This window comes from Cyrtonyx montezumae, unplaced genomic scaffold, assembly GCF_038088225.1.
Source record: "Cyrtonyx montezumae isolate F1298 unplaced genomic scaffold, pur_monq_1.0 scaffold_1, whole genome shotgun sequence".
NCBI lineage: Eukaryota > Metazoa > Chordata > Aves > Galliformes > Odontophoridae > Cyrtonyx > Cyrtonyx montezumae.
The window spans coordinates 23,894,894-23,908,658 of NW_027071825.1; the positions used below are offsets into that span (position 1 = coordinate 23,894,894).

A 13,765-nucleotide genomic window follows, 5' to 3' on the forward strand; every position below is an offset into this window, starting at 1 on the left:
TTGGTAGGATTTGGTTAATGCTTTGGAAACTTAGCTGAACTGGGTATTTAAAAAGAGGGGGAAAAAATCAAGCCCAAATCCATCACGATCTGACTTTGGTAGGAAAATTGGTATCTCCTTGGGTGGATACACCTGAGTGGCATATCCCTGCTGCAGCTACAGAGCTGCAAGCCACCAGTGCTGTGTTAGCAGGAAGCTGGAGGATGCTGTGAGTTGCTTTATTTTTCAGCCTTGCTGCAGATTAAGCACAGCCCATGCAGTATGCCCTTGCTGCTCAGTTTCCTTGGAGCGTGTCCCCGTGGTTGTTGTCTTGGAAAGTCTCTTCTGCTGTCTCTTCTTCCATTCCTTTTTCTTCCTCCTCATCCTGTGGGGAGGGGAGAAGAACTGCATCAATGGCTGATGGTGGATGCATGGGTGAGAAGTACAAATGGGGTGTGTTTAGGGCAGGGAGATCTGCCTCCGAGCGTGATACAGGGAAAGATGTGAACAGGCCAGTGCTCATCAATAAGCTCAGGAAAGGCAGCAAAAGGAGGTGGCTCATGTCTGTGCAACCCCATTCTGGAGGCTGTGAGATGAGCAGCATCCTCATAGCTGGAGGAGAGAGCCTCTCTCAGCTGTCCCTGTGCTGGTGAAGCCTGGGCACATGGTGGCCTTGCAGCCACCCACCTGCTCTGCAGACTTGGAGGTGGACCTGCTGGATGGCAGCAGCTTCTCAGCACTTTTCTTCGACCCTGTGGAAAACACCGTGTGCACAGACCCCATCACAGCGTGCCAGGGAGCCCTCAATCTAGGCTCTCATCCCAGCATCCTTTCGGCACCAGCTCACCCTCGCGCTCCTCCTTATGAGACCGGGGCAGCAGGACCTGGATCCCCCGCAGAAGCGTGAACAAAATGACGACTTGATTGCCTGAGGAGGAAGAAGACAGCAGGCAGATAGATGGTACTCGGGAAGCTGGGGACGAGAGCACGGTGAGCTCTGGGCTGCTTCCCCCGTGAGCATCACCGCGCTGAGCTCCGTGCAGCGATGCTCTGCGTGGCCCCGTCCGCATCTCGGCGGTGCCACAGTGACGCCTGGTGACAAGCTGCAGCTCCGGCATCCTCCTGCTTCCCATTCCCCCCCTTCCCCGCACCTCCCAGCAGTGCCGAGCTGAGCCGCATCCTGACAGTGATGAATTACCGGGAGCAGAACGCTGTGCTGCCGACACCCACCCGGCCGTCAAAGCAAGATGAGGACGTGCCTATTTTGGTTTCCCCTTTAATCAAGAAATCAATTAGGCAATTTCCAAATGAATATTCACTCGAGGAGTCGGGTTGTCAGGCAGAGTGACAGCGCTTAGCAGCACTTTCTTGGTGGGTTTCTCTTTTTTTTCACGGTTTAGCATTATCTAGTGCACTGAAACTGAGTGGAAAAGATCTTTTCCCTAGAGATCATAGGATCCTCAGAGTCAGAGGGACCTCTGAAGGCCATCTAGCCCAACTCCCCCGCAACAAACAGGGACACCACAGCTCCATCAGATTGCCCAGGGCCTGATCCAGCCTTGCCTTGAAAGTCTCCAGACACAGGGCATCCACCACATCTCCAGGTAATCTGTGCCAGTGCACCATCCTCACTGCAAAATTTTTTTCCTTATATCTAACCTAAACCTACCCTCTTTGAGCTTGAGATGTCCTAGTGAGTGTTTCCTCTGACCCTCATGAAACCTTTTCTCCATTCCAAACGTTCTCAAAGCATCTTCTGTGCAATGCCACTAAGCCTGCTGTTTGCCTGCATGTTTCTGGGCACTCTTCTCCTTCTACTCCCTGCTGACTTGTAACCTGGCTTTAATAGCTCTTTCAGGGGATGTATTTTTAAGTTGTTTTTCAAAGCAAACAGGACTTATGCAACAGCTCTGTCCTCATGAACTCTCTGCACCCACTTCCCTGTTTCCTAAAGAAATGGCTAGAAACCCCACTGGGTAATTTTGACTAAACTTGAGAGGAAGGAAGGGCTTTAGGGACGCTGCATTTTCCAGCCCCATGCAGCTGAAGCTATGTATATTAGTGGAGCATGCCATGTGCTCTGCACAGGGGGGTTTGGCTCTTTTAAGGGGAACCATCACTGAAGATGTGGGGATTTGGGGGTCCACAAACACCGTGGGACACCAAAAACTCAGGTCTGGAAATTTTATGCTGGGGGAAAATGTGGAGAGGGGAACAGGCACTCATCTTACTTGGGCTGGAGATCTCAGATGGTCTAGAAGAGGCTTCTACAGAGGTCAACGAGGTCAGCTCCTTTTTCATTGCAGAGACCTGGAAGCTCTTCATCACCTTCCAGTTACAGAACCTGCATGAGGAATACCAAAATCAACAAACCTCTGAGCACATACCTGCCGCTGAGCTCCTGGGCAGTGTCATGTCTTCATTTACATCGTGCCAGAGGAACCAGGTGGCTGGAAGCAGAGGTTGGCATCTGTGCTGACTCTGCCACTCAGAGAGAAGGGCTTCGTACCTCTTCCAGAAGTGTATCAGAATGGGGAAGATGGCCACCTTGGCTCTGTGGTAGAGGAGCCGGTTCAGTAGCCCCTTGGAAGACAAACTCCAAATTAAATCTCTCTCGCTTTTGGAGATGTTCACCTGGGCACAGAAGGGAGCTTGTTTAACCAAAGCAGTCTGCAGCAGGCCCTAGAGGCATGCCTCTCTTCCTAAGCCCACTGTGCATTTCAGCTGTGCCTAAGAAATTATACTACTCCTGTCCTGGCTGACTGTCCTGAATGTAAAGGCTGGGTTCCCCCTGGATTTCCGTGGAAAAATACTGTGCTCTGCTTTCTAAATGAGAGAGAGACAGAACCACTCCTGTAGGGGAAGAGGTAGGTGTATGGGGAGGGCACAGTGATGACATTGACCTCTGGAGATTGAAAGGACTGATGTGTTGGAGTGCAACGCACATCCTGGTGCTTCAGCTCTATCATCCTTCCTGCAGATAGGGGATTGCATCATCTCCACACCCATGTGCTTGTTCCTAGCGGGTACAGATGGTGCTAGTGTGGGTCTGGTGATAGATCAGTTCCCATGAAACCCAAGGATGGGTCTCCAAGCTCCAGCCTGCATTCTGAAGCTTTAGAGCATTCTTGGAGCAGGTCCACCCCCTCTGTCTTTCGACACATCTACTCCCAGCTGCAATGGCCTTGAGCAATGAACAGCCTACAGGCTTCCTGGGTGGGACCCAGCATCTCACCCGCAGTTTGGGGGAAATATCGGAGCTCAGGAAGAGCTTGCTGATGATGGCAGCTTTCTTTTTGAGAAAGTCAACTTCATTTTTGGTGCACATGTTGCGGGCTGCCAACTCTTCAGCTGAATCAGCCAGCCTAGAAAACCTGCAAAAGCATGTGTTCAGTGAGACACGTGCCCTGACTAGTAGGATAGGCAGGCATGGACCAGGCTTTACCCCTTACCAAGGGGTGGGAACTGCTCCCAGGATGGGTTTGGGCCTGAGGAGAGGCGACTGGAGGTACCTGAACACTGGTGGAACTTACTTGTTGATCTCCAGGTAAAAGCGGAGGTCATCAACGAGGAAGTTGACAGTGATGAGCTGCTCGTTAAACATATGTCGTTTCACCAGCACCACATCCTTGTCCTGTGGGGAACTGTCTGAGGCTGTGTGGGAGCACGAGGTGCTGCTGCTCTGCGTCGAGAGGGCGGGCAGGTCTGTCAGAAGGTAAGGGGTGTTGTGTCTGCTTCTCACAGCATCAGTTTGAGGGCAGCTAGGCATCTGATTGAGCTATACCCGACTCCTTCCCCTCCCCTGTGCTTCCTTTTCTTGCATACAGGGGATTCATTGGGATTTTTCTACCTTAGTGGACAACAGCCCACAGGGGCTCCTGGGGAGTTCAGATCCACTCAGTGTGTGCCATTCCTTTAGCTCAGCAACCTCCAACCATCCTCCCCTTTGCACTCACTGAGTGCCTGTGTTCCTTGTTCACTTAGAAAATGTTAGAACAAAAGTCTGCCTGTCTGCCTAACTATCACCATTTCTGACACAGGCCATAAGTGAATAATTAGGGAGAAAGAAGTGTAAAATATGTTGCTTTTCCCATGTATTCTGCACCTCATCTCCCAACTCCATAACTGAGGTGCTGATGGATATCAGTGGCTTCTCTGTGCCTGCGTGCAGGGTCTGGGAGCACTAGGATTAGTGGCCAAGGGCTGGCCTGAATGTCCATCTCCAAAACTTCTTATCTGGAAGAGACAGGCCCATTTTGTGCCTCATCTCTGCCCTTCTTTCCACCCCCTGTTCCCTTGGTGCAGATTTCTGCAGGTAATACTCAGCATCCTGAAACACCTGCCAGCAGGAAGGAAGGAACTGCACCTCCAGCAGAGGCTGCTGAACACATGAGGATGGGAGAGGAGCCCCTCATTTTTCATCCATTTATCTCTTTATCTCTCCTAAACCCGGGACTGCCTTGGGGAGGGAGGAGAGAGATTGAGGAGTTTAGCCATACTTTCCTCCTTGTTTTCTAGTTCCTTCCGGAGAAAGTCCTCAAACTCCGCACGGCACTTGTCATTGTTCATCTCCCGGTGGAACTTGCAGATGCTCCTGACAATGTTCTGGATGGCAAACCATGCCCACCGCTGTGGAAACAGCACAGTGTGCATCAGCTGATGGTACAGCCATGGGGAGTCAGCCCCGTCACTGCAGCCGGGGCTGGGAATTGTGACCCAGCCATTGTTTTCGCTTTCTGGTATTCCTGCATTTCTTTGGGGGGCTAAAAGTGATACTGTGAATTGCTTGTCCACTTGCCACTATCTAAATCTGGATTCCAGAGCCTGTGAGAACAAAACTTTAACTCTGCTTTTTTGCAGTCCTCCAGTTCTAACCTCTCTAACCTCATTTCTCTGAGCACCACTTAACTCACAGCATCTCCTCTTTCTTCCTTAGACAACACCTACAGCAGTCCAGCAGAAGGTCTTTCCTTACCAGGTTGTCTGTCCTGAAGTTCCCTGTCTCATGCCTCAAACGAAAGTTGGACTTGCACACCTCGCTGGGGGGAAAGAGGTCCTGATATTCTTTAAACCTGCCAGATGGGAGATCAGAGAGCATCAGGGTCAGCCAGATGTGTGAGCAGGGCAGGTAGGATGGGGAGTGGCTGAGAGGGGTAGTCCTGTGCTTTGGGGTCTCATTGGACTCCTGTTTCTGGAGGAGGATGGAGAAAGGGATGGGAACTGGAGCCCTTCCCTTGCCTGGTTAAAGATATCTGCAGCTGTAAAGCTGGGGTGAGGGTCTAGCTGGGATGTTGATGCACTCACTGATAGTTTGTAGGATAAAATACATTTGTAGCAGTTGTTGTCTGTCATCAAGGAAAAGTTGTGTTCAAACCTAGGAACCCATCTGAGCCAGGTCCTCACCATTTCTTTTCCATTGCTTTCTGGACGAAGGTCTGTGCTGTCATCAACATGAAGGGGGTGACCGTTTCAGCCTCACTTATTTCCCTGATGATAGAAGAGCTGCATTCCAGCTTTTTCTCTGGAAGAGACATGGTTGCCTGCCACTAGTAGCCACCCCAGCCAACAAGACAGCTCTTCCTACCCTCCCATCAGCAAGTGGCACATCCTGTCTCTCTGCCTACCCCATCAGCTGTTTGCTGAATTTGATAGTCTCACCTCTTTCCCTTTATCTACTGTGCTAATTGCATGCTGTAGGAGCAAAACTCCAAGAACATTAGAGCTCTTGGTCAAGAGGTCCTGCGAAAGAAGTAGACCACCTTCCTAGAAATAGAGGCAGCAACCTCAGCAAACACTGGGCAGGGAAAGGGAGAACTGGCAGGTCCCTGCAAGAGGATCTAAAATCTCCACCCACATCAAGGAAAAAGCTTTGTCACGGCTTAAGTAAAAAGCAGGGCTGGAGGGTGCCTACCAGCTGGGATTTCACCATGGAAATAATTCCTGACAATGCTGTTAATGAGAAGTTTCTTTGTCTTGGTCCTGGTCTCTGCAACTAGCTTCTCCACGGCCATCCAGAAACACAGTGGTTCATCTGCATTGCGGTCCTCCAGGAACTGCCTGAAGTACTGCAGGTGGGCAGGGTTGTGCAGAACCTTCACAAAGTGCCTGCAGGGAGGAGACACCAGGAGACAACCAGAGCTGGGAGCAGGCAAGGATGTGGGGTCCTTTCTGAGGTTTAGCAAGCTTTTATTTGAAGGTTGGTGGGTTGGGTTGTATGTTTTCTTTGTTTAAGTGTGGCTCCCGAGACCGACTGGCAAAATAAACAAGAGCTTCTCCTACTTGTGACCTGGTTGCCATTTATATCCTGATGCAGAGCAGTCAGGACTCTTGTCTGGAGTATTCCCAAGAGGTTGGGATTCAACATAGACATTCATATATCACCCCCGTGACAAAGCAAGGAGTGACACTGAAGGAAAGCACTGGGAAAATTCTGTTTTCTGAAATACTGGAAGTAGCAACAAAACAAACAAACAAAAAACAGCAAAGACACATGCTGCAAGTTGCCAGACCTGGGTCTCTTCGCTGGCTTCTCTACTGCAACAGCGGCAGCCTTTTTGGCACGTGATTTAGTTTTTCTCCCAGAAGCAGTCCTCTTCCTCCCAAGTTCAGCAGCTGTGGGGACAGAACAGAGCTGGCTCCTTCCTTAGGTGACAGTTGCAGCCCATCACAGCTGTCCTCAGGACAGAGGAGCCAAAGAAGCCTGAGCTGCCTCCAGAACTGCCCTGCTGACTTTGGCAGGATGAGTGCAGCTCAGGGGACACGGGATACTGTAGGAGCCCTTCACCACTGCATGTTCTGGAACTCCTCAGCATCTGCTTCAGAGGAGACCTCTCACTCCCACCCATTCTGGCTGGATTAACACCCTTAAACATGTGCCTTGCGAGGGTGGATGCACCTCTCTCTCCTGGAGATGTTTCCCTGATGAGGCTTTCCTCTGCTTGTCTGGGGGAGTGCTGGCTGGAAGCCTGCCCTGCTTCTAGTCTGCTCAGGTTGGACTCACCAAGCAATGGGTCTCTGGGAGATAAAAACTTCTTATCCTTGCTGCAGCTACCTGCAGACAGCAACTCCTTCTGAGCAGCCAGCTCTTTTGATGTCATCCTCTGGGAGTCTGCATCTGATAGAGAAGAAGGAACAGATTCAGCTCCTGCAGGCTATGACTGTCCTCCAGCACTTAACTGAGTGCTGTCTTAACACTCTTTGCCTTTCCTTTCCCCTTCTCTGTTCTCTTCCTGTGATCCAGCCATGATGCCACATTTCCAAGGACTCCAAGCTACCCAGGAGGTCAAGGTGTGGCAAGGGGATGACAATGACCAAGCTACCAAGGTCCCACAAGCTACCTAAGAGGTCAAGATGTGGCAGCAGGCTGACAATAACCATCCCTGACTTTGCATTTCTGTCTCTCTGCTACAGCCTGCTGACCCAAGCCAGTGCAAGGACAAGCAATTCAGTGCCTCTAGGACTGGCAAGAGCAAATTTGACCCATAGATCACTGCTAAAGCTTGAATTATGCCTCATGGCTTGCAGATACCCTGTCCCAACCCACCCAGTGACACTGTCAGTGATGCAACAAGGAAGCCTGCTAAGCCAAAGCCTCTGTGTTGGTGGCTTTGGTCACTACACACACTAAACATGCTTTATCAGCCTGAGTCAACCTGAGTCCCAGCAGAAATTCAGAGCCTCCTCTTACCAGTTGTGGTCACCTCCACTTGGAGCATGCCCCTTTTCTGGAGATCTTGAATGCCAAAGGATCGCCAGTGTGCAGGGGAGAGGCTTTCTGAGTTCCTTGTGTCATGCAACGCCTGGCTCAGCTTCAAGGACTCATTCATCCGCTCGGACAGAAGGAAATACTCATCTTTCCCAAGAGCGTGTCCTTGTACCTTGGGCACTGGAACATCGCTCTGAGGAGACTGACAAGAAGAGCAAAGGGTGATAGAGCATCCGACTACACCCCATCCGAGGAGCTGCTCCTGCACTGCACCCAGAAGGCTATAGCTGCCCGTTTTTGCAGTTAAAAACCTATCCAAATTAAACCTCTGGAAGAAATTTGGGCACAAATCTGAGCATGAGACTTGGACCTGTCCATACTCTCCCTAAAGCTGGCTCACATCTGCCTGCAACTGCATCCGAACGGTGGCTCGCCAGCCAAGGGCATCTGCTTTCCTGAAGAGGTCAGCATCCAGCCAGGAGGGCTGAGACAGCCATGAAGGTGTGGTGGACAGGCAGGTGAGCTGATGTGCTTTTTTTTCTGCTGGCTGATGTCCCTGGAGTGTCACCCACTGTCCCCACTGAGACCCTCGTGCAGGTTTTGGCCATCCACCACCAGCGAACAGGGACAGAGAGGCTGTCTGCTGACCGAGCTGCATGCTGCTGAGAGCAAGCACCAAAAATAATCCTGCTAAGCCCCGAGCAGCTCCTCTGACTGCAGAGAGCCCCTGATGAGTTTGGCTTAGGGTGTGATGCCTGCAGAGAGCATGGCCCTGACACCTGCCCAAGTGCTAATTGCCCTCCCAGACCAAGCATGTGCTCTGAGTGGTAATTTCCTTGACAAGGGATGTTTAGGAACATGGGCAGCTAATTAACTTACAACCAAGAGCATTTAATGAGCAGAGCCAGGAGCTGACAGCTGCCAAATGACTGCTCCATAAGAGCTCTCTCTCTCTGGCCGCAGTGCTGGGGCTTTGGGGCCCTGACAGCCCCTCCTAACCTGTTCTGTGACCAGCTGCTGGTTTCTTGCATCTCAGTTCTGGGAAAATCCTAATGGTCAGCCTGAAGACATCAGCTACAGTGAGCAAAATTGCCTGTGTGGGTTGTGCAAGGGACAAAACATGCAGGATGTTCCTGGCTTTCTGTTTGCGAGTAAGCTTCCTGGAGTTAGGGAAGCATTCAGGACACTGAGAGGTATGATGCACTAATGGGGTTTCTGCTGCCAGTAGGATGGGTGCTTGTGTAACTCTTCCTTAGATCACTGCTTTATGCAGTGGGGGAAAAAAAAACATGGAAAACATGAGTGCAGTTGAATCAGAGGGCAAAATGCTGCACGTCCTCCTCCCCTAGCATGCTGGCTAGGAGCTTGTGCTGGGACAAGGACATGCGAGCATGTGGCTGCCCGTGAGTCAGATTAAAGGCAGTGTTTGCTCCAGGCAGGGAAAAGGGGGAGAATTAATTCCCAGAAGCATTTTGCCCAGCATGCTGCCTGCTGCTGGCTTCACATGCACCTGCCCTGAGTTTAAATCTCTCCCTATTTCTGGGCTGGGCTGGATGCTGGATCCACTGCAGCTAGTGCTGGGCTTCCTTCCCTCCCCCTCCCCTCATTTTCCCATCTGCAATGCTACCTGCAAACCCCTTGAAGATGCCCACGACCCCCAAGCATCCCCTTTACCATGAACTGGAGGAACATCTTGTCATCGTCAGCCAGAAATTTCTCATAGAAGGTGCAGAGGACCTGCAGAGGAGCAATAGTGGGCTGTCCTCAGCTGTGCTCACATGTCCCATCAGCAGCCAGCACCCCTACTTGTATCCCAAGGTCACGGGGACAGTGTTTAGACACCCAAGGGCAGCTATGCTGTGGGCTGCACGTGATGTGCTTCAGTCGTGCTGTGCTGGAAGCAGTGACTCGGTTGTGAGAGGATGGCCACCATCCTGTGAGCCCCATCTGACAGCTGAGGACACCAGCTGCTCAATGGCTGCTCATCTCTGCTCCTCGGCCCAGCAGACCCATGGGGATGCTTCTCTCTGCCAGCTTACTGCATCTAGGTCACTGGTTCCAGTCCATGCTGACTAGTGACCACAAGTTTTGCCCTCCCTGCTCCCTTTTCACCTTGGTCTTCCAAATATCTCTCCGTTAAACGTGCCCACGGCCCTTGCACCAGGCGTATAGACCCAGCTGTACCCAGGAGCCTGGCCACTGCCATTCTCTACCTTGCAAATCTCCTTCTGAGTCCTGAATATCCAGGGGGTGAATTCTGCAGAAGCCAGGTGGTCCCGCAGGTCCTGGAGGGTCTTTGTTTCCATGGGAAGCTGCTGGATGGCATCTTCTTCCAGGTAGGACTCACAGATCCTCTCCATGAGGAAATGGCGCAGGGAGAAGCTGTTTTCTCTGTTGTGATCTAGGACCACGGGCAGGAATTCCTCCAGGTCATGCCATAGGTCCAGGAGACGAGCCTCAGCAGAGCGGTCCTGGCAGAGCAAGAAGGTCCTGAAGGGCCGTCCTGCATAGCTGTCAGCACTGAGAGCCCAGGGGAGGAACTGCAAGGTCTTATCTGGCCTTCTAGGAGATGGCATCTTGGCCAGGGGTGTAGAGGAACATAAGCTGGAGAGGACCTTCTCTTCACAGAGATCTTCCAGGTGGAGGACCCATTTTTCTTTGAGCCTAGGTCTTTTTTCTCCTCCTTGGCCTCCAGTGGCAGTGTTTGCAGTACACTCTGGCTGCTGATGAACCCATCCCGAACTATCTTTACCCCATTGCGATCTCTTCATGCTCCTAGCTGGCTCCATCTGCCTTTCTGTTTGCATTGAAAAGCTGGGCATCTTCGTTTCTTGGGTGTCTCTTCCCTCCTTGATAACAGCCCAGATCTTCTCTTTGGCTTTCCTGCTGCAGTAGGGCTCTGGCGAACCCTGGCTCCTATTAATTCTCATCGAGGGAAGGCCATCTGAAATGCCTGAGGGCTCCTGCAAGTGGCCCTGTACCAACTGCTCCTGATATTCCTGTAGCAGAGGCCAGCAGGATTTTTCCTTCTCCATGCCCATCTTGCACTGGATGAAGAATTTAGGGAGCCAGTAACTCTGAAGGATAAAGAGGGCCCACTGTTGCATTTTACTCAGGATCTCTCTCCGGGTGCTGACAGACCCGTTGTGTGTGACTGTTTGTGATGACCCTGAAATAGGTGCAGCGGGTGATGACATGTGGATGGCTCCAACCAGACCCGATGCTGCTGCCATCCCATCTGTTCCTGGGAGCAGCCAGGAACAGCTCAGCAGCTCCCATCCCACTTACTGGCAGTGGTGCTGCAGAGGGTAAGGACGCTGGAGCCTTCGCGCAGGTGGGTGACCTTCAGCCTTTGGAGCAAGGACAGATAGAGGTCCTTCTGTGTTGCATCTGACTCATCGAGCCCCAGCAGCCTCTCGGTGGTGAGCCAGAAGTTGGTCAGTTCTTCCCCTTTGGATCAGATAAGAGAATGATATGATGAGGGGTGGTATTAGTCCCTGAAAGCCTTGCTGGGGAGTGAAGCAGCCCGTGATTAAAAGGAAAAGCTGTGGAGGGTCTGCAGAGCATACCGTGCCCACCTGCCATTCCTTGGGTGAAGGCTTGGAAACGCCACATGCCCTGGCTCCCACTGATGCATTTCTCCAGCAGCCACTGGTCCGCACTCCTCCAGTTCAGCAGTCTTGCTGTCGGAGAGAGAGCAGAGTGCCATCAAGGCACACATAAATGCCTTATTTTTCCAAAATAAAGATCTGCATCCCAGCTGCCAGAGCTTTCTTTCCAGCAGCTGGCCCTCACGTTGATTCACAGATGGGCAAAACAACTGTCTGGGATGATGGGGACCATATGGGGGGAATCAGAGCACAGTCCAGACTTGCTGCCCTTGAGACAGACCAGGGTGTAAGGTAAGGGGGTGTTTTGTGTGTTTGCAGGGTGTACTATGGCACTAGGGGACGTGGGCTAGAGGTGGGACTCCTTAAGTCAGGTGAATGGTTGGACTCAATTATCTTGAAAGTCTTTTCCAGCCTGGTTAATTTTATGATTGTAATGAGTTTCCCAGCACAGGATGCACAGAATGAGGAGTGTAACCCATAGCAGGGGAAGGTGCTCTGTGCACCCTGCCCAGCAGCAAACCCCAAATGCCAGGATCCCTTTCCCAGGTCTGAGGCTGCCCTCCAGCCCCGCTTCATCCTTGCAAACCCTGCAGCTGCTGCCTAGCAGCTCTTCCAACTCAACCCCACGGGGGCTGCAAGATTGTACTGAGATGAGCAGGCCTGAGGGGGGAAGCCCTGCTCATGTCATGGAAACCCTGCCCTGAGACCCCCTACCATCCCTAAAAACAGAGTGTGCGTGCAATGCCTTTTTAACCCAGCACTGTGCTCAGCAGGCACCAGGCAAGAGGAAGCCTAGCTTGTGCAGCATGACTCACCTGCTTCCTCCGAGCGAATGAAACCCAGGAGCTTCTGGCAGAGGACTAGGTGGAGGCACAGGCTGGATTTGCAGAAGTGAGGCAGCCGGTGCTTTCCCAGCCAGGCCAGCAGAGCAGAGGGGCTGAGATCCTGCAGTGCACCCCGTCCCCAAGGAGAGGATGAGGCTGTGAGTGAGGAGCCAGCTCTTGCATGGGGATTGGGGTGAGTAACGGGCCCACGCTAGGGGGGTTGCTGGAGAATGGTGTGTGCAGGAAGGAGGATGCTCGTGTTGCCTGTGTCCCTGCTGTTCCTCCTCCCCACCTGCCTGCTTTCCCAGAGCCCCGATTCCCCATGGTTTCTGCTCCTCCTGGGGCTCAAAGGCAAAATGAAGCCTGGGTTTGAAATCATTTCCCTGGCTGCATGAACAAGGGGGGAGAGAATGGCCTTGGAAATGAGGAACTGGCTCTGTCTCTGCCCGGTGCCCTTCCTCCCTTTCCTTTGTCCTTATGGGGGATGTTTTCTCACCATGTGGCTTGGTAGCTCTGGCCAGAGGTCCCACTGCCCCGTGCTGCTGCTGTAAATGGGTGTCTGGCCAAAAACCTGCATTGAAAGGAGTGGGAAGATCTTGAGGTGATGAAGGGTGCTGGCTGAGCCCAGAGCCCAGCTTGTCCTAGTTAGTTCCTGCTGCAGACAAGGCATCATCTTCTCTTCCAGACCTCACTACCTCCTCCGTGCTGAGCTGCTCAGCTTTCCCTGCCCTGACAGTGTAGTCCTAAGGTTTCCTCTAATGCAAAACCCAAAAGGCTCGAAATAGTCCTGGGTCTTGCAGTGAGGAGCACACTTACAGGAAGGTTCATAAATGTGTTGAAGAAATCAACAAAAACTTCATCTCTCAGGAGCAGTCTCATGTCCGTGGAGGCTATGGTTGCTGCAGGGGAAGAAGAGAAAGTTACCTGGGCTTTGTGTTATTGAAAGATGGATATAAAGCTAAAGACAGGTGGGAACAGTCAGGTCAGAACCGAGCTCAGAAAATGTGATCTCAGCTGGGATTTGTGCACTGGGGTCCTACTGCAGCCGTGTGCTGTGGGCTGCTGACACAGGGTGTTTGGAAAGCATGTGGTTCGGCTGGAAACTTTGGTTCAGGCATGGAAACTTTGGCCACTTTCTAAGTATCAAGGGTTTGTGGAGCTTGGGCAAAAGTGCTGCAGCGTTTCCTCTGAATTATCAGGCGTCATCAGGCAGGTTGTGGCTTTGGGTAGAGCAGCAGTGACTGCAGACACCTGCTCCAACCACCCAGGACCCAAAGGTATTGTGTCAGTAGTGCCCCAGAATCAGCCCCTTCAATCTGTACTTGGCTCTGAAAGATCTGGAGTGAACTGGCAGCACCTGCTGATGTTGGATGCCCTTGGAAGTGCCCACCAGCACCAAGGCACTGCTGTGTCATAGGGAGGACCCAAGTTTATAAAGCCTAATGATGATTTCCCCCCTTCAGGGCATGCTTTGCTCCAGCAAAGGTCACTCACTGGTGGCCTTGTGTTGCTGTGTCCCAAGGATGTGTTCTAGAATACTGTGCCTCTTATGACACACTCATCCCAGCCCTGACCCCCAGGGACATGGAGGGTTCTTGGAGACTGCAGAGCTCTCCACACATTGCTGTAGCTCTGGCTTTGTAATC

At 52.0% G+C, this 13,765-nt stretch overlaps 1 protein-coding gene across 1 annotated transcript; it reads right to left on the reverse strand.

Annotated features, from left to right (window-relative positions):
• Window positions 1–274: 274 nt before the first annotated feature.
• Window positions 275–13,534, reverse strand: RGSL1 (regulator of G protein signaling like 1). Its single transcript, XM_065744597.1, has 22 exons — window positions 13,477–13,534; window positions 12,936–13,018; window positions 12,616–12,690; window positions 12,111–12,240; window positions 11,263–11,367; window positions 10,973–11,134; window positions 9,898–10,853; window positions 9,359–9,421; window positions 7,667–7,886; window positions 6,980–7,093; window positions 6,489–6,591; window positions 5,891–6,084; window positions 5,383–5,500; window positions 4,955–5,051; window positions 4,479–4,608; window positions 3,513–3,684; window positions 3,215–3,353; window positions 2,489–2,613; window positions 2,211–2,323; window positions 819–907; window positions 667–723; window positions 275–364 (listed from the first exon to the last, which is right to left on the reverse strand). The coding sequence occupies exons 1-22, from the start codon at window positions 13,532–13,534 to the stop codon at window positions 275–277; spliced, it is 3,393 nt and encodes a 1,130-aa protein (XP_065600669.1).
• Between the last annotated feature and the right edge of the window lie 231 nt (window positions 13,535–13,765).

Excerpts from the sequence above, each read along its gene's own strand:
- RGSL1 (XM_065744597.1), bottom strand. The coding sequence starts at position 13,534 with ATGACACAGCAGTGCCTTGGTGCTGGTGGGCACTTCCAAGGGCATCCA. Across the intron at positions 11,135-11,262 it reads CTTCACCCAAGGAATGGCAG|GGGAAGAACTGACCAACTTC; the intron begins GTGGGCACGGTA and ends TCTGATCCAAAG. Across the intron at positions 7,887-9,358 it reads AGATGTTCCTCCAGTTCATG|TCTCCTCAGAGCGATGTTCC; the intron begins GTAAAGGGGATG and ends TCTTCTTGTCAG.